Source organism: Trachurus trachurus, assembly GCF_905171665.1.
Source record: "Trachurus trachurus genome assembly, chromosome: 13".
Classification (NCBI taxonomy): domain Eukaryota; kingdom Metazoa; phylum Chordata; class Actinopteri; order Carangiformes; family Carangidae; genus Trachurus; species Trachurus trachurus.
In genome coordinates, this window is record NC_139892.1 from 16,087,567 (window position 1) to 16,115,213 (window position 27,647).

General features: G+C 41.9%; 3 protein-coding genes across 7 annotated transcripts in view; 2 read left to right on the forward strand and 1 right to left on the reverse strand.

Moving 5' to 3' along the window:
- atm (ATM serine/threonine kinase) overlaps positions 1–1,161 on the reverse strand; it is a 30,286-nt gene extending 29,125 nt beyond the window's left edge. Inside the window, exons 1-4 of the mRNA XM_083985437.1 lie at positions 1,050–1,161; positions 712–828; positions 476–594; positions 4–146 (exon numbers count right to left, since the gene is read on the reverse strand). Coding sequence (XP_083841563.1) covers positions 4–146; positions 476–594; positions 712–783 — 334 coding nt within the window. The 5' untranslated portion in view covers positions 784–828; positions 1,050–1,161. The remainder of the gene's footprint in view (positions 1–3; positions 147–475; positions 595–711; positions 829–1,049) is intronic.
- A 381-nt stretch (positions 1,162–1,542) lies between these two features.
- npat (nuclear protein, ataxia-telangiectasia locus) lies at positions 1,543–11,996 on the forward strand. Its single transcript, XM_083984935.1, has 17 exons — positions 1,543–1,722; positions 2,341–2,459; positions 2,565–2,625; positions 2,713–2,785; positions 2,937–2,977; positions 3,379–3,621; positions 3,832–3,907; positions 4,996–5,122; positions 5,449–5,540; positions 6,083–6,164; positions 6,282–6,378; positions 6,523–6,636; positions 6,971–8,380; positions 8,710–8,810; positions 9,063–9,177; positions 9,307–10,664; positions 11,269–11,996. The coding sequence occupies exons 1-17, from the start codon at positions 1,686–1,688 to the stop codon at positions 11,347–11,349; spliced, it is 4,227 nt and encodes a 1,408-aa protein (XP_083841061.1). The 5' UTR covers positions 1,543–1,685; the 3' UTR covers positions 11,350–11,996.
- Positions 11,997–12,826: 830 nt separating this feature from the next.
- On the forward strand, positions 12,827–26,946 carry vmp1 (vacuole membrane protein 1). Of its 5 annotated transcripts, none has more exons than XM_083984675.1 (12): positions 12,827–12,849; positions 13,427–13,534; positions 13,888–14,020; positions 14,304–14,394; positions 15,619–15,729; positions 19,722–19,889; positions 20,251–20,382; positions 22,019–22,099; positions 22,240–22,356; positions 23,542–23,603; positions 25,300–25,399; positions 25,845–26,946. In XM_083984675.1, the coding sequence occupies exons 2-12, from the start codon at positions 13,456–13,458 to the stop codon at positions 25,986–25,988; spliced, it is 1,218 nt and encodes a 405-aa protein (XP_083840801.1). In that variant the 5' UTR covers positions 12,827–12,849; positions 13,427–13,455; the 3' UTR covers positions 25,989–26,946. The 5 variants fall into 5 exon arrangements, with proteins under 5 accessions (XP_083840801.1, XP_083840800.1, XP_083840803.1 ...); XM_083984674.1 differs by having other exon boundaries at positions 12,843–12,935; XM_083984677.1 differs by lacking the exon at positions 12,827–12,849 and adding an exon at positions 12,908–12,966.
- The last annotated feature ends 701 nt before the right edge of the window (positions 26,947–27,647 follow it).

Sequence of the window (27,647 nt, forward strand, 5' to 3'; positions counted from 1 at the left end):
TACGTTTGTTTGCATAACGAACAAAGTATTTGATCAAACTGCAGATTTCAGCCATCTTCTTCTTCCTTGTGGTCAGCGCTGTGGCTGTGACAGATTTACTTGACTGCATGCTTTCTGTCTCCTTCTGGACGTAGCGCTGCAGAAACCTGACATGGGAAAAATACGTTTACAATTAACATGATCATTATTTACAGATATTGTGTACAATGTGAACAAAAACAGACACTTGTGAAATAATTTGAAATTAAGTTTGGTAGGTCGAATTTCCATTTGATTATTTATTTGGTATTCACCAACTGATGATGCAGAGAAACAGAAATGAAACTAAACTGGTGTGACAGAGACAAATTAAAGTTAACATGCAAAGTACAAAATAATAACACCACTGTTGCAAGATACACACAGAGATGTGACCTTATATGCAATGCATTATGTTGCACATGAACAAAACTGCTAATATGCAGAGGTACTTTACCTAAAAACAGCATCCCAGGTGAGCTGCTTGGAGGTTTTAGCTTTAGACCCAGTGGTGCGATCCAATTCCTGCACAACATCTGGACTTCGAAGAAGCCGTCTGAAGCGTTCAGCTTCTTTCTGGAGGTATGAAGGAGGAGGATGTAAGGTTTACACTTTACTTACTGGTTAGACCTCCAGCAACACGTCTCTTTTCAAAGTTTATATTATATGATGTATCATATATCATATTATTACCTTCCTTTCTGTGGCTTTGTCATTCTCCAGCCCTCTGCAGCAGACCAGGAGATCATGAAGAGCCAGACTCATTGTGCTGCACAGCTTTCATCCAAGTACAGCAGACTGTTATTGTACCTGCAGAGACAGGATGTTGTTGTTTACGCCACATCACTGCACTCTTACACTACAGTTTATCCCCAAACTAAGGCATTAGCTCTCTCTACAGTTACTTCTCAGAGGCATTAGCTCTCTTCTCTCCTAAGCTGGTTTAGCAACACAACAATCAGTTTTGAGCTTGGTTTACAAACGTCCATTCAGACTCCTCGGTCTGCTTGCTCTCGGCCCCGTCCACTGACCTCAGGTGACTGTTGCTCTGACTGTTGCTCTGTCACATGCGCAGCTCGCAGATCAGATGCTACCTGAGCAGCTACAGAGGTGGGGTTGCATGCCGATGAAGCTCCTCTGACAACTTTTCCATTTTGACGTGCGTTAACACGTTAACACGCACACGCACAAACAGGAAATTCCCGCCCCAGGAGCAGCGGTGGAGCTACATCATATCCAGGACGTGGGCTTGTACCGAGTGAGTCCGGTTAACTGTAGTGCCAACATTTACACAAAGCTGCTGACCGACCTCCTACTATGGCATCACGACGGCGAGTACCTGTAGATGTTATGTTCAATCCAGTTAATTTCTATAAATATATAAAGCAGCCTACAGGCTAGACTGGAGTTAGGCGTTTTGGACTGGACTCAGACTCCCAAGATTCCAAGCGGTACCTTGATTTACCACTTCCGGGTTGTAACTTCTTGAGTTCCCCGCCTTTTGAGTAAGCATCAGTCGTTCCCCTCCGGTCGTCTCCTTCACAGTAAAACCACTGACGGTTATTTTTTATTAAGTTGACGCCATATAACGGATTTATGGAAGTTTTTTCTTGAACATGTAGCTAATTATTCGTCACCACGTCCTTTGTGTGAACCAACAAGCAGTTATGTTGCTGCCATCCGACGTCGCTCGTCTTGTTTTGGGTGAGTCTGGTTAAACGTAGCAAAGCTCGGAGCTCTGTGCTGCATTCACTGGAAGTCTGCTGAATGGAAAGAATAGGGAAAAAAGACATTTATTATTTACGCTTTATTTCAAGGTGTTAGTCCCGGTGCCAGCTTTAGTATAGTCAGGTAACGTGTTTGTTGCTGTGATATGTTTGTTTAACAGTTGTCTACCGAGTTAAATTGGATAGGTCCTATAAAATGAGATTATCGGATTGTGTATTGATGCAGCTAACTGCAAGCGATGGTGCGTTTGCAGCCCCCCTCCAAACATCTTCCCTGTAGTTCTTACTAACATAGTGTCACTGTCAGAAATCCACAACTTTTTTTTTTTTGGCTTTTCTGAATTTTAACAAACCCTTTTGTTTGTTATTGTCCCCCCCCCCCCCCCCCCCCCCAATCGGCAGCTCGCAGTTGCGGTTTAAACGATGTGACGTGAACGCGTCATCAGCTAACAATGGCAATAAACCGTAAACAGGGGGCTCAAATTTTACAACCGTATTTAGGGTAACTAACTACTTGCTGGCAGTTCGGGCTTTGTTTTATTGCCGTTTCTCACTGACTGTGTGTGTGTGTGTGTTCGTAAATATTGTTCTCCAGGCTACCTGCAGGAGGAGGGACTGACCGCGACCAGCCAAGCTTTCATTCACGAAAGCCCCAACCTGAAAGAATATGCCGAGCACACCACAGCAGATGGGACTATTCCTGCTTGCGTATTGGTAAGCACGCATGTCTGTTTCCTCCCGTCTGTTATGAAGTGCGTGTATTGCGCTAAATGGTTGACTACTAAGTGCTTTTATGATTCATTCATTCTTCCCACACAGTCTATCTTTGGGAAAGGTCTGACAACCATCCTAAACGAGTATGTGGCGGCCAAAGCAAAAGGTTGTATCCCTTTTTGAATTGGAAAAATCATTCAGTTATACATACATCATGTTTGCAGTGTGGTAATGTTTTGTTTTTCCTCAATAGAGACCTGTCCTGAGGTCCCTGCAGTGATGACATCGCTGTGGAAAAAGCTGGATTTTACACTCAACCAAATCAAGTAATTATCTGTCCCATAAACTCCCTGAAACTGAAGATTACTGTTGTAATCTTTTTTCTTCTTTTTTTCCCATCTATTCAACTGAAAGCTGTCTTTGAGTGAGATTGTCTTCACGGATATTATTGCATAATTCCTCCATATCTGTCCTTAGGTCATTGCAGAATTCACCAGCTATATCAGCATGTCAGAGAAGTAAGTGTGTCATCAGTTTTTAAGTGTATTATTAGTGCAAAAGCTAATACAAGATTTACAGAGTATATAGCAGGGTATTGCCAGATTTTTTGCCTGCTAAGTAATGCCAAATGATTGTATATTTTGTTCACTTAAAGATGCCAGTATGTTAGAAAGAGCTGACTGCTGGAACAATTATTTTGTTTAATTAGAAGCTTGTTTTGATTGCACTGCAGTATTTAATTGGGAAGCTACAAACACTGATCAACAAGAAAATTTCCAAAATAACAGAAACACAGTGTGCAAATTATTACCAGTGCTGTCTCTTAACACAGTAGTTACATTATGGTTTTTAGGAGTAGAAAATTTTAAATTGAAGTGCAGTACAGACATTTTTTTTTATTGGCCCATATCCATTGCAGCACGTACGCGCATCGGACTTGCAAACATGGCTCGACAGCGGGTCCTGACCATAGCTTCAGCTGGTGCTGTCGTCTGTTCGACGGTCTCTGAAGCAAACTCCACCTTCAGCCCTGCACAAACCTCCCACTGCATGCTCGGCCACTCCACGCCTGTGAGCTACACTGCCCTGCACACCAGACTTTCTTCTGGCAGTGGCCTGAACCAGCAGATCCATGACGGCAGCCGGTTACTAAATATACCTAGTGAGTTTAATAAAACACATTGTACCTGTTTGTAGTTGTTAAGTTACATCTTTTGGTCTAAAAACAGATATTCACGTTGACAGTACATTCAACCTTTGGTATTCCTGCTGATTTAACTGTTTTCCTTGAATAGAGGTTTTTTATGTGCATGTTTAGCAAAGTTGTATTTGTTAGCTTTTGAGTGATGTGTGCTGTCTTGTGTCCTCCCAGGGGAGTCACCGGTACAGATCAGTGTGTGTGAGAATCGGCTGAATCCAGGCCCAATGTCTCCAGGACGACGGAAATGGTAAAGATGCTTGTTTTGTAGTCCTCATCCTCATTTACAGAAAATGCTGCTTTCTCAGTAAACAACTAAAATATTGAGGTATTCGTTACTAAATAATACTCTTTCAAGGTGGTAAATTTGGAGGCCTCTTGGTTTGACGTGGAATAATTTTGAAGCTGTTGAAGTCTATTTCTACTATTTAAAGACCCACTCCCGTGAAAATCATGTTTTTTGAGCTCTTCACATGTTCCTGTGGCATTTTTCTTGTGTTAGAGCACATATCAGCAGAAAAGGAAGTGCAAAATTGCATTTCTGAGTTTTTCTGCCTTCAAACTGCTGTGAACCAATGGCAGACGCAAACTGGCAGTTTCAGGGAGACTGGAGTTGAGGGTGTCACAGCTCAAGGGGAGGGCACTAGTGCTACAAGCTCCCGCCCCACTCTGCATCTGGCTCAGAGGTGAACGGCTTGGCAGCTCGGTGTAGCTGTCAAGGTATAACAGGTATAGCTCACCTGGTAGAGCAGCTTTCACCGTGAGCAAGGACTATGTTCCAGTCTGGGATCGAATCCCAGTGTGGAGTTTTATGCTAAACGCGCTGAATCTGTAATTGTACAATGTCCAGCTGTCAGCGAGCGGGGAGGTGGGGTGTGAGGAGGTGGCTGGGCGGGTGCAGAGCAGCGCATTCTCCGCCCACCCTCCAGAGGTGCATTGCTAATGTGCATGGCTAATGAGCTGCTTTTAAAATGGCCGAAAAGGGTCGCGGGAGTGGGACTTTAAACAGCATGTTGACAACTACAAGTGGCGCACCTTTGTGTTGTTTTCCTTTGAGATTTGTACTTGGGTTGTTTCTGCCTTGTGCATGTTGGCTACCAATCACTAATTTCAGTGTATTTAAGACTGCTAGTTTTATTTCTAAAGTCTGGAAAAGAAGACAGGAACATTTGTTTAATTATGGGGTTGAACCCCTGTTTGTTTTCTTATTTCTTTAATGTGTTGATGTTTTCTTGGTGTCTTATAAGCCCATGCAGGCTGGGCATAGAGAAGTATGCATGACACAGTAATAAAAGTCATTCATTAATTCATTCTTATAAACTTTTCTGTTGGCGACAGGGACACCCCCAGGAAGAGAGGTGGTGGTGGTCTGAGTGCAGCCAGCTGCCCCAGCAGATCTGCCACGGCTGTCAGTGGTGTCAGTGCAGAACCTCAGCCTGAGGAAGCTGTTGATGAAAACTTCCCTGTAAGTACATTAGTGTGTTTGGTCGGTGTTGTTTTTCCTTAGCACTGGGCAATTTTGAGCAAACGATACGATCTCGATGCACATTGTACAGAAAACAAGGGCTGAATTACCTGTGATGGCAACTTCCATGTGTTGTTATTTTTTTTAAATTTAAATTTAAATTTTTATTTTTTGATTCTGTGGTGAACGACATGTTACTACAGACATTTAATAAAATGTTGTTCATGCCTGAAAGTATTGAAAGTATTTGTCTATTGCAGATTCATGAATCAAATAATTTATGACCTTACAACCCTGACACATACAAAACATGTCACTTTCCACAGCAGCTTGTGATACAAAATGCACGTGACAAGATACTGGGCGACAGATCACTACAAGAGAAGCTGGCGGAAAACATCAACAAAATCCTTGCCAAGTAAGTTGGAACCGGCATTGTTTCATCAAGTTGTGATGGATGATTAATGATGATGAAGGTTGTGACATGGCTGTAAGCATGGTTAGAAGGAGAATTCCAGTCATTTTCTAAATAACGCTCTACAGCTGTAGGTCCCTGAGTGCTACCATAGCAAAAGACCCATGAAAAATATGTGCAGCCCGGACCTAGCTCTCCTCCTGCTAGCTGTGCAACATTGCAGTTAAACAGCGAAGTAATGGGGGCAGAACTTTAAAACCGTGACTTTGGCCTCCATTGTGCTCAAAATATCACTACACACGCTTTGCAACATCCACCAGTGTCAAGGTTTGAAAGTTCTGCCCCCATTACTTCGCTGTCGAACTGCAATGTTGCGCAGCTAGCAGGAGGAGAGCTAGGTCCAGGCTGCACATATTTTTATCTGGTCTTTTCCTATATGGTAGCACTCGGAGACCTAGAGCTGTAGAGCGTTATTTAGAAAATGACTGGAATTCTCCTTTAAACGTGTATTTCTGTTTTCTCCTTTTTTGTCTCTCCAACATCAGTGAGCCAACACCCACAACATCAAAGGCGTCTTCTGCTTCAGTGGAGCCGGACCAGTCTATTGATGAAATCCTAGGATTACAGGTGCTAAACTACGCCAAATACCAACTTCATAACAGCATCATCTTTTTGTACCTCATGATCCCTTCATCGAGATGTGGTGTTACATTATTTCTTGACATACAGTATGCTCTGACACAGGGGGAAATTCATATGAGTGATGATGCCATCCACGACATTTTGGAGCAAACAGAGTCTGACCCAGCTTTCCAGGCCCTCTTTGACCTTTTCGATTACAGTAACTATGACTACTTTTTTAAAATAATTTTTGCAGGTTGTGCAGAGTATCTCTGAATCACGTGTCTTTTCAGTTGGTTATGAAAGCACAAATACAAGCCAGTTCATGCAGACAGACAGACATAAAATCATATGTATTTTGCAGATAAAAGTAATGGAAATGGAGAACCAGGGGATGGGGAGATGAGCAGTTGTCCAGAAGAAAGTGAAGCTGCTGGATCTCCAGCTACAGTCAGACTCCCTCAGAGTGATGACCCAGGTATTCTTACAATCCAGTATAGTACTGTCATGAGAAGACAGATCTCACTTCTGATTATTGTCTTCAGTCTCAACACAGAGCTGGACAGGATTTGAATTTGAACTTCATCTTAACTAAAAAACAGTAAATAGTCCAAATTATAGGTGATCACAAATCAATGCCTTTTGTCAAGACAAAAGATCTTCAGGACCCACGCCTTAACATACTCTTGCAAATGAGCATTTTGAAGTAAATCAATAGTTATTATATAGAACAGCCTTAAACACATCACATGGACAGAATCTTTTTTATTAAACTGTCTTCTATTTTGTCCTTCTCTTCTGTCATTTTTCAGGCACTACACAAACAGATACTAATGTTTCAGATACAACCTCAGTGACAGTGAAGACGAGAGCTGGACAAGATCGCAAGACCAGGAAGTCAACTGGTCCCACCTTGTTAAAGAAAATAGTTATTGTGCCCAGTGGGAGATCATCCAGGATTGAAAACAGTTCAGCCAACCTGTTAGTGAGTCACAGAGCCTCATCTGCACCAGGGAACTCAAACAAAAAAGAAAGAGCCTCACTCAGTACCGCTGTTGGTGTCACACCAATGGATATCGATGAACCTTTGAATACGCCTCCCCCTCTTCCAGACAGTATGGATGATCATGAGCCTGCTACAAAGGACACTTCCACCACCAAAACTGTCTTCTCTGAATCAACCACCGTTTCCTCATCAGGAGCCTCCGCTGCATTTGTTGGATCAGCAGTGACACCAGCCTCGAACATGGACAGAAAACAGGATAGTAAAGGGACACAAGGATCTACAGAGCAACCGGCTACAGCCCCCTCCTTAGCTCTGAGCAACCAACCTGCTTTTTTGTCTCCTGTACAAGTTGAACTGAGCAACACTGCAATGCTAACTGCTGACCTGTCTCATGTGCCAGTTTCAAGTGGTGCAGGAGTCACTCAGCCAATGTTTACTCACCCACTAACGCCTGAATCTGCCCCCTCCACATCTGCTTCCCCAAGTGTCCCACTCACAGCTGTGCTCGCCTCGTCAACAGCTTCCACTGTTGCGGCATTCGCGTCAACAGCCGGGTTACCGACATCTGCTGCCATCGCCCCTGCAACTCCTCCAACTCCCCCTGCCTCATCCACACCACTATCATTGTCCCCCTGCACCTCAGCTGCAGCAGCACCGGATCCTTCACCCATCAACCGCAGCACACCGAGCAAGGCTGCGGCAGATCCCAATAATATAGTTTCTTTGAAAATCATCATCAGCGATAACCAGGAAGAGGAGACTTCCAGTGATCCAGCCTTGAGTCAGGCAATTTCCAGCATTTCCGGGGACAAGATACCCACCATCTATCTCTCCTCTCCAGCTAAGTCTCCTGCAGCCCCTGGCACCCCGAAGGCCAACCTGGATGAGGTGGCACAAGCTGTTAGTGGTTTACAAAGCTCTGAGGCACAAGCTAGTCCTCTCAGCTGTAAGGCAGGGGCATTGGTTGCTTCTCCGTTAACAGGGACATCATCACAAGCTCAGCAAAGCTACATCATTCACCTACCCCTGGACGCCGCTAACCCTCCTCTCCCAGGAGCTACTGCGAGCTATTTCCTAGTTACTGAACCCCCAAATACGGACGCTCAGACCAGACAGGTGCTGCTGCCTGCTGCTGCTGCTGCCTCTAAAGGGGAGACTTTGCCTGCCAACCAGTTTGGGGTGAAAACACCAACTCATTCACAAGGCTTCTCCACAGGTAAGAGACAACAGACAACAAGAGTGGGTATCATGGTTGTTATTTGAGGCTTTTAATTTTATTATAGAAGAAATTTCAAATACTTGGAGTGTTAAGATAGTCATTATATATATATTGACACAGAGATACTACCTGCCTTGTTTTCTTGTAAGATGTTCACAGAACAATCCATGTGTGTTGTATGTTCTCCCTAGTGCAGGTATCTTTGCTGTCCCTGCTGTTTAGTGGGTCCTCATTGATCATCACCAACCGCCTGTCAAGCCCATCACCATTGTCTTGATAAGTCTTATTATTTATAAAAAATACAGTATTTTCTTCTTCATGTGCAGGATCAACGCTCATCTTACCATCTCCTGTTAAGCCTGTGGTACTTCCTATTTCTATTATGGGCCAGAATACTATTGGAAATGTGCAGATGGTGTCCAATCAGGTAACATAACTTTATATGGTATCTGGTGGTTTTTAAGTTTTACAGTTACATTACACTATTGCTAACTACTATTTTACAATTACAGTTGCAGTCCCATTATTGAAAAAGCTCCAATAATTGTCTTTTGTATGTTTTTCAATCCATCTAAGATTTAGGAATAAAGAACATTGTCACCTCAAGTGCTACCCACTGATTTCACACTTTTCGGAATTTCTGCAGCAATAACACTTTGTCAACATTTTATATTTACAGCTTGTTGCCATACCAAGTTCAGTGCCAGTGCAGCAGTCTGAAACGGTCAAACCTCCCACAGTGGCAATGAAACAGTCAACAACCACGGTGGCAATGAAACAGTCAACAGCCACCGGTAAGTTACAGGCTAACTCTGGAGCAGTAATCTGTGAGTTAAGATCCTCTTACTGAATGTTACCAAGGGGCGTCCTCTGTGATGCTCTGCGTCATGTTTTGATCACCGTTTTTTTTCTCTGAATTTCAGGCACTGAGGAAAATGTAGCTTGTAAGGTAACTCCACCGGTGTCGGCTGAAAACAGCCAGCAGGATGCCGCAAAGGGCTCCAGTCACAGGAGGATTTTATGTTTTGAGCCTTCTTCAGAGGTTCAACCACAAACGTCTGAAGCCACCGCACCATCAGCAAAAAAAACATCAACATCACGATCTGTCCAGCAGCCTGAGAAAGATAAAACACAGCCGGCCCCCCGAACAAAGCCTGCTATCTTGGGCGGCAACAAGCCCAAGAGGAGGGTGGAGATTGTTAGGTGCCCAGCAGATCCCCAGACTGCGGGAAGCTTACTGAAGGAGGCAGAGAAATCTTTGCCACAACAGCAGCAAAAGGATCCTGTTAAAAAGAACTCTCGCAAGCAAGATCATAACATCCATAAGCAAGAGTCTCAAAGTGCAAAAACCAGCAAGTCACATTCCTCGCAGCCTGCGACTTTAAAGAAGCCAGAAACACGACAGAAATCAGAGTCTACTGACAGGAAACACAATCATGATAAGGGCAATGATGAAGGCAAAACTACTGAACGTCGGAGTACCAGATCGTCCTCTGATTCCACTCTGAAATCAGGAACTAGAAAGGAGAAAGATGAGAGCAACAAGAAAGAACCGGCAAAAAGCTCAGTGCCAGAAAAAGCTCCTGCCAGATCTCGTGAGGGGCGTACAGAAAAGAGGGCTCCCTCCCAGGAGACCCCAAGTGTGACGGCAAACAAGGAGAATGAAATAAAGGGGAGCATACAAGAGCAGCAACAGCAGTCAACACCTCCATCAGACTTAAACCCTCCAGCTGTCACCCAACCTATGTCTAATTCCCAGTCTAAGGCTGCAAAAAACCCCTCAAAGACCAGCTCTCTGGCCAAACAGGCAGCTGAGATGCTACATGATATCCAGGGAATCAACTCCCCTTCCACCCCAGCTAAGAAGCCCGTAGCAGGCAGTTCAGACACCAGTCTACCTCAGACCCTTGGGACAGGCAGTAACCAAGAGGAGTCCACCGACAGTCCAAAGACTCCTCGACAGAAGAAGGGTAAAAATGGAGAGGGGACTCCCAAGCGTCTCGTGCCTCCCAACACCCCAGATGCCCCAACATGCAGCCCTGCCAGTGAGGCTGGCAGTGAAAACAGCATTAACATGGCCGCTCACACACTCATGATTCTTTCACGTGCAGCCATCGCAAGGACGGGCACTCCGCTGAAGGACAGTCTGCGGCAGGACGAAGTAGGAGACAAGACACCCACAGCCTCCAAGAGCTCTAAGAAACGCAAACAGCCTTCTCCCACAGACAGCCCGCCTGCAAAGAAGGAGTCAAAACGATCGCCTAGCAAGAAGAAAGACCGGGTGAGTACAGCAGTATTTGCCATTTTTATATATAATATGTTAAATGCACTTAAGTTTTAAAATGATCAATTCTTTAAATAAACATTCAAATAATACAGCTGTGTTGGTGGGATTTAGCCATGTAGTTTTGCTTAATCACACATGATAAACTCTTTTGAGGACATGCAGGTTAGGTGCACTGCATGTCAAACTACGTTGCCTACAGGTATGAATGCTTTTGTCTCTGTGTGTTAGTGTAGTAATAGAGTAGCTGCCTGTCCAGTGTGTCCTAAATGACCCTGAGCGGTATAAGCAGTTTAGTATGTGTATGGATAGATTTGGGCTTTACTCTGGTGCCACCATCAGGCCAATCTTTATATTTATGTCCAAATCTTAAAAAAAAAAAATCTTTTATCTTGCATTCAACACTTTTTTGTTTGGTTTGTGGAAAGGGTGAAATTTTTTCTCTTGGTTTCCAAAGCTTGTGATTTTATCAGATAACCTCTCATTTGCATCAGTGGTTTTTAACAAATGATAATAGAGTCAGAATCAGTCAGTGCCATGAAATGAAAAATTTAAAACATATTTTCATTGTTTAATTCTGACCTTTGCTTTGAATCTGCAGGAGAAGAAGAAACTTATGGATTGCTTTCCCCATGACTTGGATGTGGACAAGTTCCTGTCTTCACTTCACTATGATGAGTGAAACCGGACACACCAACAGGGAAGGACAACCATCTACTGTAACTACCGCTTAGGTTACTATCCAGGAATAGAACAAGCCATCTGCCAAACCAGTGCCTATGGTTTCAACTAGTAAACTTTCCTGAGACCTTATAAGCTCCAATGTCTCCTTCAGCCAATAAAGAACTGAACTAATTTGGCTGACTAGTTCCCAGTGTGGGTTGATCGGCATAAAATCTTGTTATATGCAGCAGTTGTAGGGCAACCATGGCACTTTCTTGTATTGTTAACCTCACGTTCACTTTTGTTTTAATCATCTCTTCAACAAAACAGTTATACATTTGTTTTTGGGTACTTTGACATAATGGGCCCTATTTGTCAAAAAGGGTGATTTAGAACATTTCCTTGGTCAATATTTGACTCTAGTTTGAATCCAGCTGTCACTGACTGTTAGATATAAAACAGTGTTTTGAAATATTACCTACTATTAATTTTAGTAACAATTTAAAGATCTGTTCTGGTCAGAAAAGTCTGGTTAATAGAAAAAATAAAGTAATGTGAATGTAATATTTTATGACATACAGGTGTATAGTTTTAATTTCTTTGTTTTCTCGGAAGAACCAGATGTATTCAGTATGAACATTACTGCAACTGTAAAAATCTGTGAAATCAGGCTTCATTAAGTGTTGTAATAAAACAAAGAAACTGTCTTGTGTTTTTTCTTATACATATTGGTCCTGTTCCAGTGTTTATTTTAAAATAGCACTAAACCCCCAGAGGCTTTATTTGAGATCACATGTGCTTGGAGAATTGTGTGAGCGTTGGAGGCCTTTATGTTAGATCAGGATTGAGTCAGTACTTGGACTTCGAGGAACTTCTGTTGCCAGGAAAACACCAAATGTGTATTTATATGTATCACAAGAAATTCTGAGTTTAGTGCCACTGTCAAAAAAATCGTGATGGCCCACAACATGTAGGCTACAGTGTGTATCATTGCAGGTCTTACTACCATCAAAGACGGTTTGCTACCATGAAAGCAGATAGTGGGACTGAGCAGCAAATTTGACGTTGCCATTTTCACTGGTCAGACAATTATTTGTGCCTATAACTAATACTCCATTTCTCATATTTTAATATTTACAATTAACCTGGGTCGTGAGATTCCTGTAATATTGGTAAACATTTGCTACTATGAAAGAACGAAATAAAAAGTACAGCAACTGTGACATTTTCTTGGCAAATCTGGCAACCTCCGATTGGACCGCAAACCAGAACTTACGGAACTATGCCTTCGCTACAATTTCACAATAAAAGTATTTTATTTTTTAAATGAAGCCCACTGGATTAACCAAAGTCATACGTCTTTATGGCGGTTCGCTTCCACTACAATACAAGTGATCGATTTTACTTATGAAGTAAAAACAAAATCTACTGAAGCGGACATTTATTCTTAACTGAATCTAGTGTGGTTTTATTTTGGCGCGTCCATCTTTTATTTCCGGGTGAAGAGGACAGGAAAGGGGTACGGCTGTCATTTAATTTTAACAAACATCGACCAGTTTACCTGTACTATTGCGTATGTTTTTTCATTCCCACTGAGGTACAGCGGTGAGTCACGGTTATACATACCTCTCCAAAAGTAAGGCGAGCCGTTATTGATTTTCAATCTCTTATTTTGATGTTGAGACTGCCAACGCTGCTAGCTTTAGCCGTTAGCATGCTGGCTAACCGGTTAGCATGTGGTGGAGGATGATGATGATGATGTGCTCGTATTTGGCATAATTTCTTGAAACAGACTCACCGACACGACGGCGGTTATTTCAGTAAATTATATATGTGACTGTCAAGAAGCAGTGTGTCATTACTGGTGCCTCTGCCAGGTCGCTTTATGTGACGTTTTTCTTTTCGTTATCAGCCATGTACTTTGAATGTCAGTTAGCCGGTGTGTTGACGCAATGCTCGCATTAACATACAGATAATTGATAAGCAGTTCATTGCCGGTGCGAGCCCTACATTGTCTGTCTGTCTGTCTGTAAGAAGTGACAGGACACTGTGAACCGCTGGTACCAACGTGTCATTCTGCCTCCTTTTCGCCTCAGACTGCCTGACCTGCTCTACGGTGATTGACATGGCAGCCAATGGAGCGAGCTGTGAACAGCCACAGAAACGTGCAGGAGCTAAAGACAAACAGAATGGCAAGTCTGCAGGTTAGTGGGCTATTATATGAACTTCAACTGAAGTTTATATTCATTTCTGAAGTGTCCCGGAAACGTTAGGGTTGTGTCATCATCGCTGATTATCTAAAACCATAATTACCTCCACATGGTTTGAACAAGCCATAAAAAAAAGAAAAAGCTCAGGCTGGGTAATTTTGGCCTACTTTCAGTTTTTAAAGGAGCAGACAACTTGGCATACAGGAACAAGGACACATTCAGAAACGTACTTGTTGATGTGATTTGTATCATGTATACAGTGTTACCAATTCAGCAGGATGTTGTAATTGATGTAACTGCAGATACTTTGGTAAGCCAGGATGATCACATTTCTCTTTGTGCTCCAGACTCGTCAATAAGGGAGAGGAGACAGAAAGATAAAGAGGAGCGTCTGTCTCTGGTGTTATGGAGGAGGCCTGTCACCACATTACATTACTTCCTCCTAGAGACTCTCATCAAGCTAAAGGAGTGGACACTTAAGTAAGGAGTTAAACCAGTTTTTCAAGATTGTCTTTGCTTGTTTCAGGATGTTTATACTCGCATGAAGTAGTAACCTTTTTTCCTGTACACATGCGCCGGCTGAAATAATTACACAAGAAGTTTTTGTGAGGTTAGCTTAACACTAGAGAAGGTTCTATCATGTGTATAAATGCATTACAACCTATTTGATCACTTCTAATGTCAAGCCCCGCAAAACACATTTTTGATTATGTTTTAAATTGTCTCATGATTGACATTTTTGTTTTCTTGCCTTGCTGTTCAGGCTTTGGCAGCGACGAGGGACAGTGTTTTTATTTTTGGTGTTATGTTGTCTCTTCTCCATCGCATACTCCACTGAGGGATCGCACCAACAAGTAAGACTCGAGTGATTTGTTTTTTTCTAATGTTAATAATCAACAGCATTCCTTCATCACCAGTTCGTTTAAAGGTTAATGATAAGTGACTCTTTATCCACCTAAGAAGACTAGGCTAGAGGAAGGCTTACACAGTCAGATAATGAGGTCTGCACTGTTGTCAAGTAACCCTTGAGCATACAGCCAGTTGGCTCAATGATTCATTTATTCCTCTATGCAGTGGAGTGTCACAATTCAGTTCAAAGGTGGCCATGTTTCATTTTCAGTTCTTACAAACGGAGGTGGACCAATAGTGGATTTTAAAGGCCGATAGAATAACAGAAATTAAAGACATGTCTAATTCTGGTAAAATGATGTTGTGTGTGAGTGGGACACATACTGTAAACTAAACGCAGAGTTGTGTTAAAAAATAAAAAAAAAACAGATCAAAAGAGATCCTAACTTCTCAGTCTCACGTGATTGAAATGGTAAACACACAAAATGTTTCATGTTAAAACATATTGTGTTGGAGCTTTTCTCCAACAGACACAGGAGGTAAGGTGGGAGAGAGGAACTGCTGAAGATGCTTTAATTAAGCCAGTGCTGAGGGAAGACTCTGCTCCTGACATACAATGACCAAAAACCATATCATGCTTGTAGTTTATGAGTGAGGTTGTCTAAGGTGTTACCCTGGCCTTCCCTCTCTGTGTAGATCTGGTGCAATAACATGATGTGGCTGAGCGCACGACAGGGAGGAGGCTGCGTAGCCATCAGCCACTATCGCAGACTAACCTTTCTATTAACCATAGATTATAAAATGCCCTATTGGCGCCAATTAATCGATCTACCTCTATTTCTAAGGTTACTCACATTTTTAAGGAGTGACCTGGGGGAAAAATGAATTTGAAGTTTGTAGGATTATTCAAAAGTATTTCTTTCAAATTAGATATGTATGGGCGGTGCGTGGTGCAGTGGTTAAAACGGCCGCCCCATGTAGAGGCTACAGTCCTCAACGCAGGCGTCCCTGCGAGTCCCGCATCGGGCAGACCTTTCCTGCATGTCATTCCCCCTCTCTCTGCCTCCCCCTTTCCTGTCTATCTCACTGTGCTATCAAATAAAGGCAAAAAAGCCAAAAAATATACTTTTGTTTCAATTCTCCATCATAGAAAGACATAATTATAATAATAATATATAATTATTATTATTATTACTATTAATGTGTTTGAATCCTTTCTTCTACTGCAGTATGTTCAGTACCTGGAGAAGAGGTTCCTATGGTGTGCCTACTGGGTAGGCCTTGGCATCCTGTCCTCAGTTGGCCTTGGGACTGGCCTTCACACCTTTCTCCTCTATCTGGTAAGAAACCACTGATATTATGGAAATGCGTACAGACAGTATTTCTTTATGTGGGTGAGCACAGAAGATATACCTACTTGCAAACAGTGCCACGTATATTGCTTTTAAATTCAAAGGAAAGAGATATATTTATGATGTGAAAATGCAGGTTGCACTGCATTAAGAAAGTACTGCAGTCCCAGTAGAAATCGTGACAAGCCACTGAAATAGGAGAAAGCCACCTCACTCTGAGGACAGCTGTGCCTGTGTAGAAATCTTCCATTTTACAAATGAGCAGCGTGGCCCAAAGATGACAGCGAGGACAAAGCAGAACTGAAACATTGGTACGGTGTTACAAAAGACTACCAACTATGAATACATTTTAATGAGCCTGAGCAAATGCTGAGGCAAATGTCACTAGTCCCCAGGAAATGTCTGAGTGATAAAAAAAAAGTACATTGCACACAATGTAGTGGAGCTGTACAAAACAATTGCAGTAAGTGCATACACAGTTCCACATTCAGATCTAATCATCCATGACCATCTGTTTACTTCATGATCGTAGATATGGCGCCCTTTACATGACTCAGCTGGAATACATGTGTGGCCCATATTTAGACAGTTACATGGTGGCAAAATGATGATAGGAGTAAGGAGAAACTGGTAGCTATTATAGTCTGGTTGACACATACTCTGTATACCTAAGATATGCAGTGGATATCTTGCAGGATAGCTTGCTGTATAAATAATTTAAGTTGTAAATTATACAGCAAGCAATTTGTTTTATATCCCAAAACATTTTGCTATGTATATTTTTGCTTTTGTTCATGGCATGTCCACAGAGTTGACCAGTGTCTATTCATGTAGTTGCCAGAAGAGGGCGTCATACTCCATATTCATTGTCTTTCATTTCTTCAGACTCATTCAGTGCTGTCACTTGTCTGTCCAAGGCTTAGCAACAGCTCACTGTCATTTGTCCCTGACAGTAAGTCTCAGAATGACTGTAAAGATCGAGTCACCGAAATATGTGTCATTTGTGTTGGTTGTGGTTAAAAAAAGAATTGATCAAACTGAAAGAGGGGAAGAAGTTTTCAACCATACTTCACTTTAGCCTGATGATGTGGCCTCTGTTCTGCAGAACCTAGACAGATGTGGGCCGACTGAGTCAGCTATTTCCATTATAATGTAATAATGGGAAAAGATGTAACTGTGACCTTCCTGTTTTTTTTTCTGCTGTGTACTCCTTCCATTAACACTTTACAGCTCACCATGTGTTTGCCTGAGTAGTTTTCCAGTAGTTGTATGCTTCTTCGTATGCTTTGTTCAACAGTAATGAAATCTTAGTGGTGGCCACAGTGCTCATACAGTATGTCTTATACTTGTGTCATGACACTGAGATGGTCTGACCTCACTCCCCCTCCCTTCTCTGTGTAAGTAGGAACAGTCGTCTCCCAGGACCTGGCATTAGTTAAAACAATGTATCTGATTTATTTTTAACAATCTCCAGGTTTAGCTGTTTCCACTTCTCGCAATTTTTGGACACCTTTTTAAAAACAACTTTGCATGCCATCAGCTTTTGATCTCCACGGGAGGCTCACTTTATATAAACACTATATTGTTTTACTCCTATTTGACAATACACACTTGGAAATGATTGGATTCTCATTAGAAAACTTTGTGTCTAGACAATAAAATGAAAACCACTCCACAATAATTTGTGTGTCTGTCTCCCCCTCCCTTGTAAATTAATCGTTTTTCTTTTTTTTATCTGATCCATATTGCAGTAGATTTTTTTTTTGTGTGTCTGTGAAGTCTTGGCTAAACCCATTCTTTTGAAATTTGGGAAAATTATGCTCATATTTTTGCCAAGAAGAAACGTGGGAGGGTTCTTTTGGCCTTAACAGCTTGAATGTGGTTCATAGAGTAGCCGTCGACTTTACAGTAGTAACTGAACCATGATGTGATCAGCGTCAAGAGTTTGTTGACTGAATTAAACCTGGATGAGCAGCTCATTCTCTTTTTACAGTTCCTCTCTTTTGCATCTCTGTTAGTGCCTCTGCTTTCCTCCAGCTTGCATTCCAGATATAACTCCCTATCCCCAAGTCATAAAGATGGATTTATCACCCAGAAGACCCCATAGGTGGATATTTACTCGGGGTGTGGTGTTTGAGAGGCAGCATGAGTCTTTTTGTATGGACGACATCATTCTCACCAGAGCTGATACATGGGGTGACACAGTCTGTCAAGCTGCCAGTGTCTCCTCTTTATGTGACTCTCCAGATTGGTTGAATCCAGAGCAAATCCACCCCAAAATTCCTGGGAACATCTCTAATTTTCCCACAGAAAACTAAGTAAAAGCCGCTTTTACATTGGTGATGTAAGCCCTCTGCTCATAAGACGGCTATTTCCTGCTGCAGAATGTAGTTAATTTTCACAGTGCATCAGCTCCTATCACTGCTGCCTACTCAGTGTTGATGTCAGCCATACTTAGGAAACTCCCTGTGTTAATGTTGAAGGGAAAAAAAACACATGTAGATCCAGCAGAGTTGAATTATGAATTTACCTCAAGCCTGAAGCATTAATAGTTAACCCCACAGAGAGGATGAGCTCATTCTGCTCCTGGGAAAGGGGATTCAGTCAGTGACCAGTATGATCTTATGATTCATCATGGTGTTTTGGAGGTCACTGCAGCGCGGGACTACAGACATAATATTGTATGAATTGTACATTAATCCATTAGTGACTTGATCAGATTACTAAGTATTTAAAAGAATATTTGTTCTCCTCTGAAATGATATGAGCCAATTTCGATCCACAGGGTACTGAGACTTTTTTTGTCCATCCGTCAGGACGTCCAGTTTGCCATGAATTGTTTATGATGCTGAGAGGATGATTTCAAATGCTGCTAACTTGATACCGCTATCAAGTCGAGAGGTATTTTGTAATTGAAGAGTTGGGTAACACACCCAAGAGTTTCCCTCTTGCGCCATCCACAGGTCAAAGCGTCATGCTACTATGGAGATGGATTATTTTTAATTACCCAATGGCCTTCTCTGTTGTTGAGTCACCTTCCCAATAACTTCACCATATATAGAGCCATTACTGGTAAGACTCTAAGAACAGAAAACATACCGGTGTGTTGTTTGTTCCATCAGACATTTTCATATTGTGGGTTGTGAAGAAGTTTTCAGGTTCACGGCTCCACTGATAGCGCTCTTAAAGCAGCTTTTGATGGTTTGATGGTGAAATCCCCTGTGGTTCATTGATTCACCCTGTGTATAGAGTTCTCCTCCGCTGCTTTTGGGGTGAACAAAGAGTTTCACGGCCACTGCATCACCTGTGAGATGAGTGTATGAGAATATTTGTGACGAACCCTGACTCACTGCGTTTCTTTTTTTCTTGTTAATACTGACTTGTTGTGTCATGAAGAAATTCTGTTAAGTTTAGTCCTGTTTGGTTTGAAAGAGGCTTTGTTGTGTAAACTAAAGAGACCTCCTGTGTGCTCATGCTCCTGGGGGGGGGGGGGGTGGAGAGTTTCTGTTGGAGCATTTTCAGTCAGCACACCCTAATTGTGCGCTGTCCATCTACTGTCAGTTTTGTCTGTATCAGCTTACAGAGACATAATGCAATAGCTGTTGTAGCTACAGGTGGGACCAACTGTTGCTGAGGCCAGGTGGCTCGGCCTAACCACACGTCTTCTCAATGACAGATGATGATATGCCAACCTGTTAGAGAGACTGTGTGACTCAGCTCCTGTTGGTGTGTGTCTGTACCTGTGGACAGGAGTGCTTTTTAATAATGAAACAGCAGATTAAGTTTAACTAGCAATATTTAAACCCTTGTTGTGAATATTCAACATGTACAGATACAAGAATAAGAGTCAAACCCACTGTTTTAGTTCCACCAAAATATACTATTTGCCACTTTTACAACCATATAAAGGCGCATGTGATTCCCCCAGTGGTTTTCAGTTCATTAATGCATCCTATACATCTTTCCCGTCTCTGCATTAGGGTCCTCACATAGCATCAGTAACCCTGGCTGCATACGAGTGTGGCTCCACAGACTTCCCAGAGCCTCCATACCCAGACCAGATTGTCTGTCCCCAAGGTGGGCTGGACGAGAGCAGCATTTCCCTCTTCTCAATCATGTCAAAGGTCCGCCTGGAGGCCTGCATGTGGGTGAGTAGTAGTTTGAATAAAGAAACAATACAGTGATCTGTGTCAGGAAAGAAAAATGGCAAGAATGTTTGGCGGTGCCGGCAGTAGGTGGTATTGTGACAGCTGGGATCTTGTTGATGAACTCGAACTCCAGTTTACAATTTCAACACTTTTCAATGCCTGCCAGGACAAAAAAAGAAACAAAAAAAAACAGTTTCATCAGTTTTTAAATTGTTCTTGTTTTACCTGTGTATTATCACATTATTTAATAATTAAGCACAAATGTTACGCTATATCAAAATCATATTGGTTACATGAATCATTGCCTATGTGTGTGCAAGCATGTAGGACAAATGTGAGGTTTTACATTGTGTATGTCCAGGGTGCAGGCACTGCCATCGGAGAGCTGCCTCCGTACTTCATGGCCAGAGCGGCTCGTCAGTCGGGAGCTGATCCAGATGACGAAGACTACGAGGAGTTTGAGGAGATGCTGGAGCAGGCAGAGGGTGCTCAGGTCAGAGCTGCACACATCTGGCACATACGTATAAAAGTATAAAAATAATTAAGAAGTAATACCCACCTCAGATGTGCTTTGTTTGGTTTGAAATTGGAAAAGGTGACGCTAACAAGGTCGATTGTTTATCACTTCATTTAGTTGAAGAATTTCCCAAGAACATAAGCACACGAAGCGAACAGACAAAAAAAAAAATCCTCTAAATTTTATATTTATTCTCAACGGTGGCTCGACTCGGCCTCCTGTCTCCAATGAAAACACATAGCAACAACACTGAATATTAAAAGTATCTAGCCTTGTTCTGTTTACTCCTATATGAGCTTAGCTTTTGCCCATCTCTTCAGAATAATATGATATGGGCTTATCAGATTTGACTTGCTCTTAACAATGTATCACGGAGCCACTGCCCGGTGATTGGTCCTGAAGTGGCATATGACTTCAGTGAAGCCCCTCCCTTCTTACGCTTCCAGTAAATTTGGCTATTGTGGGTGAGTCACCCTGAGCGCTGCTCCCCCTTTAATCATCCCTCAGGCTTCGTTCCCTCTGCCTTCCCTCCCTCCTTCTCTCTTTTCACCGGCCTCTAATTAGAATGACAGACAGTTCTGTCAGGAACCAAGTTCACATGACTGGAGTCTGCTGAGATCAGAGCCTGAGTCAGCAGAGCAGAAAACAGAGAAGTTGTGTGCATGCATTGTCTCCATTACATATTCTCACTTCAGTGGTTTTCAGTTAGTAGTTTGGAGGGGACATCCTCGCATCACATGCCTGTCATCATGGGGACGAATCTGTGTGTATCAGAAGTAGTCAAAAGCACTTTTTTTGTTCAGTTCAGACCAGACCAGACTTTCAGACAAAACATGTCAAAAAACATGTCAAAAAAAAAAAAGATAAGAAAAACATCACTTAGATGAGAGATGTTATGGTATTTTTATCAATAACAGAAACTTGTTAAAGTAAAAGAGAAATGGGAGAATTTTTGGCAAGAGATGAGATACAAAGACAGACATGAAAATCAATTTTTTTGTGGGGTTTATCACATGAGGAAAAAACATTAAATATGTTATGCACCACACATTAAGTATAAAAACATGTGGCATTATTAAAATAAGATGGGCTTGTGATGAAAAAAATGATATGAATTTTATTTAATTTGAAAAGGAGTAAAATGAGAATTGGTTTCAAGTTGACGTTGATGAGATGCCAGCTTTTGAAACTGTGATCTTCCTCATGTGACAACAGACATTTCAAGCCCTCAGGGTTGAGAATTAGATCAAAAGATCCTCTGCACTTTTGCACCCCTCAGTTTTTTCTTGTTTAGTGTCACCAAATCAAAATGAAATCTTGCCACTGCTCAGAGATTTATTTCACCAGAGTGCTCTCACCAAGGTTCTTTTTTAGTGTAATAACACTGTAGACAACACCACTGTTTGGTTTAAAAACCAGCACTGCACGGTTATTCTAAGAAATGAAAAAAATGAGTGGTTATGTGAGATGAAATATCCAAGTGTTTTTAAAATTTGTAATGTAAAAGAATATAAGAAGGTTTCAAATCCATGGGTTAACTTACACAGTATATCCATGTAACATTTTTGAATACCTCGACACATCTGGCAGCAATATTGTATTTGTTTTGCAGGATTTTGTCACAAGAGCAAAGCTTGGGGTCCAGCATATGGTGCAGAGAGTGGGATTCTTTGGGATCTTGGCTTGTGCCTCAGTAAGTACAAGTATTCCTGTTCTCTGTATTTGACATGCATAATCAGAACTAGTGTTTCTCACTTACAAATAGTTGTATTCATCTATTTGTTTGAGTCAAGACTATGAATCATTAATGCCTGTCTTATGTGTGTGCTTCAGATCCCTAATCCTCTCTTTGACCTGGCTGGAATAACCTGCGGTCACTTCCTGGTTCCCTTCTGGACCTTCTTTGGAGCCACTCTCATTGGGAAAGCCATCATCAAGATGCACATACAGGTCAGCAGCCAAGCAACAAGTTACAAGTTTATCCGTGCTAGATATTAACTTATAAAGGACCATAATAAATTACACCACATTTCTTTCTTCATTTTTAATATAACACGTGCCATAAGCAGATCAGACATACTTGTAATATTTAGCTTTCAATATTTCAATGATGGAAATCAAAAAATTCCACTTTAAGGGGGAAATAGCTGACTAACTCACTTTGAACAGTCCCCACAACCTCAAAACGTGTGGGAGAGATGAAATGTGGTGTTCAGATTGTGAGTTAGGCTGTGAGAAACTCTTAATTGTGCACTTCTGGTTAACCCTTTCTGACAGTGCTCTGTTCCTTTGGGGATTCCTCATTCTGGTATGAGCTTTGGGAGGTATCCAGACCGTATAAACAGAGTCCAGATGAAAGGAGGGAAGCTTTTAAGAAGTCTTTAAGAACTGTTTGGATTTTTTTATAATCTACTACATCAAAAAAAAGTTGTTAATTACGGTGTGTATTGTTGAGTCTGCTACACCAGTGACTAATATAAGCCTAGCCTGAGAGAGGCCGTCTGAGTCTGTGGGTGAGTTGCTCTCACAAACCAAACCCATCCACCTCTTGGTGGTACCAGTCAGTGATCTCACCCTGAGACCTTTCAGATAAAGAGGCCTGTCAGACAGCAGGGGTTATGGGGGATGTAGAGTGGACATGAGAAGGTAGCGCTGAGAGGAGGAAATTGAGCAGACGGTAAGTGGAGGGGAGGGGGGCCTTTCCTCTTTTGTACCTTGAACCCCTCGGACATCACGTGTCATATCCTGTCTGATTTTGTCCGGGGGGCCATGTGTCATGCTGTTTTTAAACGCTGATCAGTTTCAGGACTGGAGAAGAATATTGTGGTTTTGCCCCACGCCTTGGCGCTTTTTTTTTTTTTCCAAACCACACAAAGCCCCTCACTGCCCCAAATTTAGCTTACAGCCAGGTTTGAGTTTTGTAATTAGTGTGTTTGTGGACGGTGGCAGATGTGGCCTCAATTCCCCACAGCTGCGCCACTAAAATTAAGAATCCAAATATGTCTATATATCAATGTCATAAAGACATTAAGCCCGAATGTTAAATTAAGTCTGAGTGTTTTTGTTGTTGTGTTTTTTACATTTCTGCACAATGGTTTTAAAAGCTTCTTAACTGCCTTCTTGTTTTTCTCACAGAAACTATTTGTTATCATCACCTTCAGCAAACACATAGTGGAGCAAATGGTGTCACTCATTGGGTAAGTGGTTGACTTGACATGCTGCTGTATGTGGTGTGGCGAGTGTGTGAGCGTGTGTGTGTGAGAAAGACTGCATTGATCGGGTATTCTTATGAAGTCATTGTCTTTCCTCTGGTTTTGTGGTTGGCAGAGCATTTGTAAACATTTTCGCATTCATAGGGGCCACTGATTGGATATCCTGCATGAACAAACGTGGGGGTATGCGTGCATGCATTTAGCATTTTTCCACAAGAGGTACTCTAATGCGATCCATCTCAGCAGCACTGGTGGTCAGGCGTGTGAGGTCCCATCTCAACATGTAGATTCTGACTCATCAAGTTCAGCTTTGACTTAGAGAATTTCCCAAGTGAGGTGGGAGACACAATCACAGACATTTTAAAAAAAATGTCTTTTTGTGGCTGATTTACAGATGTCAGATTTAGCTTTTTATTATTTACAGATGTTGGTTTTAAGGATCATAAATGATAAAAATGGAATGTGAAAAAAATCATCTCCAGGCGAAATGTTAAGAAAGACAGACCTCATGATAATTTCATGAATGGGCTGTTCATAGGAGCTGCTTGGTGTTTATTTATTTATTGGCTGTCAAATGATCCCTGACAACAAGTAACTCTGACCATATTTAGATCTGAATCTGTTTACCTCTGATTTTAAAATAAAGTGAAAGGTTCTTTCCCATGAAGTCCAGATGGCCCTTGGTGACTCGCTATGATGCGTGCAAGTGCTACTCAGTTGCTGATACAGGATGTTTTAGCAGTTGCTGTGCGTGTGTGTGTGTACTCGCGTGTTTTCATGTAAAGTGGGAGCGATAACAGGAATGACTCAGGCAAAACGAGTTAAGTTTATTTGAAATCAGCAATTACGCAGTCCCCTTTTGCTGTTTGTTTAGTAAATTGTGTCTCTTTCTCTCTCTCTCTCTCTCTTTTTGCTTAGTCTAGTCAAGTCTAGACAACATGTTTATGGCCTAACAGGCGACAGAATTGAATTTGTCCAGTGGGATGGTTGTGTGAGTGTGTGTACAGTCTTCAGTATGTTTTCCTTGTCATGGTAATGATAAGTCTGGTGTCGAGGGGAGATTCTTTTTGAACTGTTCTGCTGCTGGCCAAATGGTGAAACTACAACATCTACGTTTCCATATGACATGAATTGATGAATGGTATCCATTATGATTGGCCCCCCTGATGAGCTAATCTTCACTGCCTAATAAGGACATGAACACGCCCTGATTAGTAGTCTTTCCACCCAGAAGGCAGCAAAGTGGTAAAGGTGATGACATCATGTCGACTCACTTCCTGATTGAAGGGGCTGACACAAGCGCCTATAGAGAGCTCAGCAGTATAAAAGGAGGGTTGAGGAGTTTCTGCTTCAGTCCTCTCTGCTGCCTGCTCCTGCTCACAGGAACAAGTGGAGGAGGTGTCGGCTCCAACCTACTGTAGGGCCCACATGTAGGATGGGGCCTTCAGCAGGAAGCTGCTTGACCGGTGGATCAGTGAAGACTAGTGAAGACTGTGTTCAGGGACAGAGAGGACTTCATGAGCTGCTCTTTGAGGCTGCTATAGGGAATAATTACTCTAAAGCTGAGGCTTCAGTTTTGGGCTCCACGTCTGAAGGGAAGGGTGCTTTAAGGGTAAGTGACTAACTGTTCTTCCTCCCTCTCTCCTTTGTCTCTTTTTTTTTGTGGGGGATGCGATGCCAGGTCTGTGCCTAGAGTAGGACCATCAATCCAGAAACCCTTCAGTCACTACCTGGAAGCTCAGAGGAACAAACTGCACCATGCTGGAGGAAGTGCACCAGCGGTAAGAACAATACATTTGTACATTATATTACTACAGCAGAGGGTTTTTTTAGAGGGTTTTTATCAAGTATGGCCAAACTGATTTCTGAGGCTGATGTTGATATCTGAAAGGTTATAACATCAGATAACGACATTTTACCTTTTGCCTTAGCATTTAGACTTGGCAGTGCTCTCTGCTGAGCAAACTATGTAATGACAATTGCTGAATTTCTGAACAAAAGGGATCTTGTTATGTAGATAATAAATATTTAAGCTTTTAGTTTAATCTTTAAATGCCATTTTCTGGTTTAAGGTTAGGCTAACCATTCACCACTCTTACAAAGTTAATATCCCAACAGTATTCACATTTTTTAAGATCATACCTAGATTTGTTTCCTCTAAACTGTATGACCAATTATGCATTAATAATGGTAATTAATAGCATTATCCGCCATCATTCTGTCCAGGATGAGAACTGGCTGTCATGGGTGTTTGAGAAGGTGGTGCTGGTCATGGTCTGCTACTTTGTCATCTCCATCGTCAACTCCATGGCTCAGAGCTACGCCAAGCGGGTGCAGCAACAGAGGCACTCGGAGGAGAAAACCAAGTGATGACGAGACAAAAGTGGTACAGACATCCAAGTGACTGTGTTCCTGCTGCTGCTGCTGAGAGCTCTGCACTCAGCCCCAGCCACTCACGACTTAACAACAAACCTCACCCTCATCCATTCTCAAAGAGGCTGAATGCTTAAAAAAAAAAAATCTACAACAAAACAAAACAAAACATCAACAACCAGGCACTGTTTGTTTGTTGGCGTGTGTGCTTTTGAGGATGTATGTTACTGTTTACTGTTCGTCTCTCTTCAGGTTTTGTAGTTCTTCCTTTCATCTCACTCTCTAGTTGTGTGTAGTGCGATTGGTTCTACTGTTGATCTTAACATGCTACTTAAACGTTAAATTAACCCATTCATTGACCTCAGAAGTTAAGCAGCGGTTTGGTGGTGACTGCCGTGTGCGGGCAGTGCCCATCAGATGCTATGCCTTATGCAAGACGGGAAGGTCCCACTTCCCTTTGAATATAGTTCTTGACTTATAGACTTGATTTTTATTTAATTTTGTAACATTTATGTACGGATGGGTCATGATTTGGTTGTACAGCGTGCTGCCAAGATAACTGCGATGGATGATCTTTTCTTTTTCAGGGTTTCATTTTCCTCATGTCTTCTTCTCCTGTTAAACATTAAGACCATTTAGTCTTTTGTTTTCTGGAATCATTATTTTACAATGTTGGAAAAAAAAAAAGCAATATCAACTTAAAACAGTGTGGTATTGATGGTTTGCACATTGTGTAAATATCTTAATATCTTTTTTGACAGTATGCGCAGATGTATTTCTATTCTAATGGTCTGTGTGGACATGAGTCGACTTGAACCAAAACACAAAAGGTGATATCATTTGTAAAGTGACATTGTACTCCCAGCTAACTAGTCCCATTTCTATTCTGTACATTTAGATTGAACCTTGGATCAAATCATATATAAAACATGTAAATCATGGCACTGGTTTCCAAGCCTGAGTCTGTCGTTCTTTGTAAAGACTAACTCTACGATGTCCATCCTGAAAGTTTCTTGTGATTGTTGTGATGCCTAACGACTTATGCTTCCTTTTTTTTTTGAATCGTCATGACAAAGCTAATGTGTAATTTTCTCTTAGACATGGTCATCTTTAAGGTAAGTGAACGGCTTGGCTCTTGAATTTTTCATGTTCAGTTTTTTTTTTTTTTTTATGATTCATGGATGACAAATTGGATTTACAATGACATCTTAATTTTCTTTTTGTGGTGTTTTTTTCTATCTGAATGTTGACTCCCAAATCCTCTCAATGTTGGGGACTACCATCAAACGTACTCAGTAGACCAACTCCAGCTTCCTTGCACTGTTCCCATCTCGTCAGCTAGCTTATCAGACTGGTGTTGGCTGTTGTAGATTAATATGGCAACAGTGGTCTGTAAGCTGGCTGAAGCTGTGGGCCCCTCAGCGTTTCACTTTGTGCTGCTCAGTTTTAGCTCTGTACCGAGTCCTGTGGATCCCTCTCTGGATACAACCACCCGTCTTGTCTTTAGTTCCACTGACTCATTCATCCCAGTTCTGGAAATACATTGATGTACAATTGGCGAACAATAAAATAATGAAACATATGCTAACTGATGTCTTTGTCTTGCTTAATGCGCAGATGCTTTTCCTAATATCTGTTAAACACACTCTGACATTT

Bases quoted from the DNA above. Each gene is read 5' to 3' on its own strand.
- npat (XM_083984935.1), top strand. From the start codon at position 1,686: ATGTTGCTGCCATCCGACGTCGCTCGTCTTGTTTTGG. The intron at 2,626-2,712 runs GTTGTATCCCTT...TTTCCTCAATAG, and splicing joins TGTGGCGGCCAAAGCAAAAG to AGACCTGTCCTGAGGTCCCT. The intron at 6,637-6,970 runs GTATTCTTACAA...GTCATTTTTCAG, and splicing joins CCCTCAGAGTGATGACCCAG to GCACTACACAAACAGATACT.
- vmp1 (XM_083984675.1), top strand. From the start codon at position 13,456: ATGGCAGCCAATGGAGCGAGCTGTGAACAGCCACAGAAACGTGCAGGA. The intron at 20,383-22,018 runs GTCAGAGCTGCA...TTTGTTTTGCAG, and splicing joins AGCAGGCAGAGGGTGCTCAG to GATTTTGTCACAAGAGCAAA. The intron at 23,604-25,299 runs GTAAGTGGTTGA...ATGCGATGCCAG, and splicing joins CAAATGGTGTCACTCATTGG to GTCTGTGCCTAGAGTAGGAC.